Genomic DNA, 6,000 nt, shown 5'->3' with positions numbered 1-6,000 from the left:
AACTATGAAAGGTGTCATTTTGATATAAATTTGGATTATAAAGTATGTTATTATATTTACTATGTTTATTATTTATTAATTGTATCTATTTATTAACAAAGTAGTTATTAATTCACAAATACATCTTCACTCTCCATGACAGGTGAGTAAAGTCCATGTGCTGCTCAGGGCTGTGAGATGCAGATGAAAGCCCCAATAGAAATCTAGTAAGTGGACCTTGAGTTCAGAATTCTTTGTTAAACCACTATTTCTATTAACTGTTCATCCACCACTATTCTTCACACTAGGAGTTATAGATTTTGACAAATACATTAATAAACACTTATGTCCTTATATTGACTTACAACTGCTTTGCTGTGTATTATAGTGGTGGAACAAGTTTTCATCTCCTGAAGTGAAAGCAGTAATTCCACACTCTAAGAATACATCATTGAAAGTAGAAGTAATTTTTTTTAGTGTATTTCCTGAGGCAGAAAGTAAGAGGAAAGAGAATTGGATGATCATGTAACAAAGATCACAGGTTGGACTCAAAGGATGCCCCAGAATGTCATATTTTTTTTACTCATGTTTGTTTTTAAAAGGAGCATTTTGTTATTATAGTTCATAAGTAAGAATCCAATTTTAGCTACTTTATGTACTGTGGGACAGTTGAATCTCTAACAATGCATCGTATTTTGTGAGCTGAACATATGTTTTCATGTAAGATGTTTGTCTGCAAAGAAACTTTCATTGTCAAATAAATGTAATAGAGTATAAAGTACAACATTTCCCTCAGAAATGTAGTGAGGTAGAAGCAGAAGCAGCAGAAAATGGTAATATTAAAGACAACAGTAAATGCATCTAGTTACTTTTCACCAATGAAGTTAAAAACCATGTATTAAGTGTTTATACTGAGGGTCATTTAGTCATTGAGTCATTTAGCAGATGCTTTTATCCAAAGCGACTTACAGAAAGGGGAACAATCAAGGTTAAGTGCGATAAGAAGTGTTAGCGCAGCAATAAGTGCTAGTGACGAGGGTAATAATAAAGTATTACTAAAATCAAGTAGATGATGGGGACCAAATATCAAACTGTGACAACAAAGAACAAGAGTTTAAGGACCTAGTATTTGGGTCCAAAAAATAGATTATTTTTATCTGTTGATTAGAAAAAATGTAGAAATTACTGAAAAGTTGATATCTCCAAGTCTGATCAACGGTCTAAAACTCAAAGATATTCAATTCACAATTGAATAAACCAGAGAAAATCAGCAAATCCTCACTTTTGAAAGGCTGAAACCAGCAATAAATAACTATAATGGTAAAGCAATTATCAGAAATGTGAGCTGATCTTCTTTCTATCAGCTAATTGTTTCAGCTCTTCTCCAGACAGACAGTCAGAAACACCATGCAGCCCCTTTTTGCGTAAAAGATTTCGGACACTTTTATTATTGTACAAGTGAGACCAGCGTAATGAAAGTGATAATACCCATGAACATGAAAGACATTTTTTCTTACTGTATTTACAGAGAAGTGTCTTCACATCACACACAAAAAAACCTTCTACAAAATGAACAATTTGTAAATAACATAACAATTAAATAAACTCCACCTACCTTTAGGTTTACAGCTGAATATGCATATGATGACCATCTCTGCACTGCATAGAATTTATACATATACTTTCCTCATGAACAACGTGGGATTTTCCTAACAACAACAACAATAATAATAATAATAATAATAATAATAATAATAATAATAATACTGCTCTCATGATGCATATAGGCGGCCTGTAAATAAACATTAACAAGAACTAAGTCTTTGGCAAATGCAAATACATTCACTTGACAGATGAAGAAACCATCGTTCCAGCTTGATTCAGAGAAATGACTTGGCCTGAAACATGTGAGGGAGATGAAGTCAGGAGGGAACATGTTTAAGGCATCTAGCTGAAATCGTCGCCCTGCTTTTTGACATTATTGGAGTCGTCAGAATCATCCTATCAGAGTGAATCTGGACGCTTCTGGCATCAAACTAGACAAATGATGACACAGGTTTGACTTGGGATGGCTGTTATATCCTTTTCTGTGGTTGAATGCCAAAGACTTAATCAACTTAAATTTAAAAAAAAAAAAAAAAAATAGAAAAAAAAGGAAGCTGTGAGAACATAGTATAGTGCATGTCATGGCAGTGACATAATGGGTTTTGAAGTACTGGGCAAACTGTAAAACTGTAAGTGCCTTTTACAGACTGAGACTTATTAGACTTACAGTCATCTTCATGAAATAAAGCAAATATGCATCATCATTTTTCTGCATAATAACGCTCCAGTGTTGCAAACCTCGAAAATAGTGCAAAATTAAAAACAAAACAAAACAAAAAAAAAACAAAAACACAGAAAGGTTTTGCCTGATGACCTCTTGTATCCTGACAAATAAGAAATAGTAAAACACTAGCCAAGCAGTCTGCAGTTTAGTCGTTACGAATTATAAAAATGAAATTAAAAAATTATTTTAAGAATATATTTACTAGTTTCTTGAAATCTTGCAAATAGTGAGCCATGGTGATATATTGTCATGGCTCCCTCTATTTTCAAACTGATGTTTCATTATTTCATTTTCATTTTTACATCTTGATTGTGTATCACAGAGAACATGTCCTAATCTTCTCATGGCATCAAAAGTGATCGATTTACTCATGCTGGATGTTTGGTCGGTGACTGTTCAGATGGATAAAAACAACGTTAGCCTGCCACAGTCTGCATGTGCTGCTGCTAATCTCCTCTGATCTCACCGCGCTGCCATTTGAATCAAGTGGGAGTTGAATGGGGGGGGGGGAAGGCTGCTGCTACATTTTATGCTCCGGACAGCATCCCTGCTGGGAGCCGTCAAGAAGAGGAATGTACAGTATTGATCCATGATGGGATGAAACTGTGACACTGCTACAGGGGGGAAAGTAAATTCTGGATATTTTTGTTTTCAGTCTTTTTCTGTTTTTTTTTTTTATTTCTTTAAAACACTGCAATTAGCCACAATTTTCATCATTTGTGTAGAGTCTTTAAGTGAAGATGTCTCTGATGTCTTGTAGTCTTTTTTTAGTTTTTTTTTTTTTTTTTTGTTTTTTTTTTTTTTTTTTTTTTTGGCTTTGAGTGTCCAAAAAAGCTGCGAGGAGAGAGGAGAGAAGTCGTCTGGAATCCCAAAAAACTGTTAAGTTTCTCATTGTGTGAGCCGGAGAACATTTTATGCGCAGTTGCTCAGTGTCCAGTGGACCATGCTGCTCACACGGGGGCAATATGGAGGCTGAGGCCATGGTCCTGCAGGTTGATTTGGTTTCCATGGTAACTAGTGACGGTCATAGGCAGTGGCAGCAGTGGGAGGGGCGGAGCCTCTCGATGCGGCACTATAATAATAAGGGGAACCTGAAAGTTAACAGAAGAACGAGCCGTTTGAAACAACAAATACAGTTTTAACTCCCATTTACCAAATTCATTATCATTACTGTTAGAAGTAGCAGTTCTTTTATGTGACATTTGACTCTAATAAGCTCTTACAATTTCTTATGGATAATTGAGTGTTCGCTAAGCTCTGTTCCCCCCTTGATACTGTTGCTCCTACCAAGCTGTCTGTTTATAATGATGTTGGTGGCAGATTAACCACTTCAAGTTTTAGTAATTTAAACAATGGATCCATGATTGCAGACAGAGACAAACTTGAAAAGAAAATCAAATAATCTTTTACCGTGTCAACCACTTGAAGACAACGTTTTGCCCTAGTAAAATAAATAAATGGTGTGCAATAACTTTTTGGAGTTGCAAAGGGGTCTTGAATTTGCATTTGACGGATACATACACGATATTGTGCTGAGAGTGGCTAGAGCTACATATACTGGCAAATAGTTAGCATCCCTAACAGTTGATTTCCTAAGCAGATATGAACATAAAGAAACATTGAAGCAATGTTCATTTATTGCAGTGGAGAGCTAATTAGTCCTTGGATAATAAGTTGTTAAAATCATGTTATTTAATTCTTAGCTCTTGCTTAACATCAAATGCTAAGTGTCTGTGTTTTTGCTAGCTTAAATACTCATTTGCTAGTCAGCAGGGCAGGTTTCGCATATATACACACACACGGTTTAACCCGTTCTTTACACTTTTAAAAGAGTGCTCTTAGTAAAGCCCCACACACACACCACTTTGTAGAGGAATCAAAAGCTTGCTTGAAATCCTGGTTATGTTTTCTAAGGCTACAATTGGACGATAAGTGTTCAAGGGAGGGGTTTAGCAAGCAGTCAATTAAATTTTCTCATCCAGCTTTTTCGCTCTTTACTCACTTAGTAATGCTGGGTTGCTGAATCGCCAGGCTTCATTGTAGGTTGTGTACTGTGGATGACTGTAGGGGTTCCCCGAAAACTCACTCCCTGCAAAACAAAACAACAAATCAATTAGCATTTCAATGCGTCAAACCATTACCCCTTCACATGCAGCCATTTCTCGTCATTCAAAACAGGATGCAATTTGAGGGGGGGAAATGATAGTCATCGGTGTGCGACCAGTCAAGCAAGTAATTTATTTCTTTTTCATTTCACTTAAGTTATGCAACAGTGAACAATACAGGATGTGACACTGAAGGCGGCTTTCCCCCGTCCCATTTATGGATATCTACCCATTCTTCTTCCTCCAGTATATTCCAAACTGGCCTAATAAATACACAGTGGTAATAAACAGTTTCATGCATACATTTTTGATATGCTGCTATAAATCCTGCAGCCTTTCTTGGAGGAATTTTAACATCTCCGATCTGAAACCCCTCCAGTCTGAGCTCTGGTGTTTCTTGTGACAGAATTTCATTGCAGGGGAAGTAACTTGGGGCATGTCAGTGAGCACTGCTGTTGGTTCAACACGTTTCTTTCTTTTACGAGACAATAAAGGCTAGATTTTATATGAAGCTGGTGAGAAATGGCTTTGCTTTAACAGTGTTTTGCGCCTGTCACTAAATCTTAGAGGTTGTGTATAGGATGAATGGGTTGTAACACAAAACCACAAGCCATGGGATTAAGGCCCTCATCTTTTGCTTTGTGCTGCATAAGAACAAATGGAAAGTAAAAGTATGTTTGACTTGACGCTTTTCCACCCACATGATTTAACAGTTTTATTAGTCGAAATCCAAAATCTAGAAGTGGATCGGTACTGCACTGCCACCAGGGTGCTGTCATGTCTCCCCTTGTGTTTACTGGAAGCTGTTAAATTGACTGTTTGCATAAGTATCTCAAAAAAATGTAAAGCCTCTATATTCTCGAAATAGTGATTCAAAACAAAAGCATTTTAGATTGAAAGACTTCTTAAAATTTGCTTTTTTTATAATAGAAAATGAAAATTTATAACTGGGAAAATATATGCATCAAAATATGGACATGTGTACAAGCGCAATGGTTCATGAGAAAAAAGCTAAAGTTATTATTTTGTAATTTTAAAGGGCCACTTCAGCACAATCACACAAAGCAAATGATATTCATTCAGTTCAAACGAAATTCATTTTACTTCATGTGCAGAGGTGTGGGACAAATAAAGCAACAACACAACAGTAGAGGTAAAAGGAAATGATATGTGTTTGTAATTTGAATGAACTGACCCTTTTAAAAAAATCCTTTACAAAAGCATTTGTTCCTTGTTACCTGTGACCTGGTTTTCAGGTTTCAGTGGAATATCTTTGCAAGTTTGTTTTTTAAGATTACCCGCTAGCTAACAGACAAAAATAAATGTGACAGTAAATATGACCTTCTTGTCTGAGGAGATAACGGAATGTGTCATGGCAGCCCTTTATACAGGAGAACAGGGGAACAGCCCGAGCCTGCGATGGGTGGGTGTGATTGGTAAATGATATGCTAACACAGCACACACTCCACTGGTTTCTCCATCCACCTGGTTTAATCACATCAAAGCCAAATGCCGGCTGCGTTTTGGTGTAAATGTGTGTGTGTGTGTGTGTGTGTGTGTGTGTGTGTGTGTGTGTGGTGGTGCTGG

At 36.5% G+C, this 6,000-nt stretch overlaps 1 protein-coding gene across 6 annotated transcripts in view; it reads right to left on the bottom strand.

The window, feature by feature from the left end:
- Window positions 1-1,409: 1,409 nt before the first annotated feature.
- Window positions 1,410-6,000, bottom strand: part of pax2b (paired box 2b) — a 33,143-nt gene continuing 28,552 nt past the window's right edge. For 4 of the 6 annotated variants that reach the window (XM_071463182.1, XM_071463181.1, XM_071463179.1 and 1 more), the window contains 2 exons: window positions 4,311-4,397; window positions 1,410-3,380 (listed from right to left, as the gene is read on the bottom strand). In XM_071463182.1, the coding sequence (XP_071319283.1) occupies window positions 3,259-3,380; window positions 4,311-4,397 (209 nt within the window). In that variant the 3' untranslated portion in view covers window positions 1,410-3,258. Of the gene's footprint in view, window positions 3,400-4,310; window positions 4,398-6,000 lie in introns of all 6 variants that reach the window. The other 2 variants (XM_071463183.1, XM_071463180.1) reach the window with 1 other exon arrangement.

The sequence above is a fragment of the Trachinotus anak genome, unplaced genomic scaffold, assembly GCF_046630095.1.
Source record: "Trachinotus anak isolate AG129_WGS33_773 ecotype Australia unplaced genomic scaffold, CSIRO_AGI_Tana_v1 ptg000025l, whole genome shotgun sequence".
NCBI classification, from domain to species: domain Eukaryota; kingdom Metazoa; phylum Chordata; class Actinopteri; order Carangiformes; family Carangidae; genus Trachinotus; species Trachinotus anak.
The sequence above is the reverse complement of the archived record's forward strand: the minus strand, read 5'-3'. Positions and strand labels throughout refer to the sequence as shown.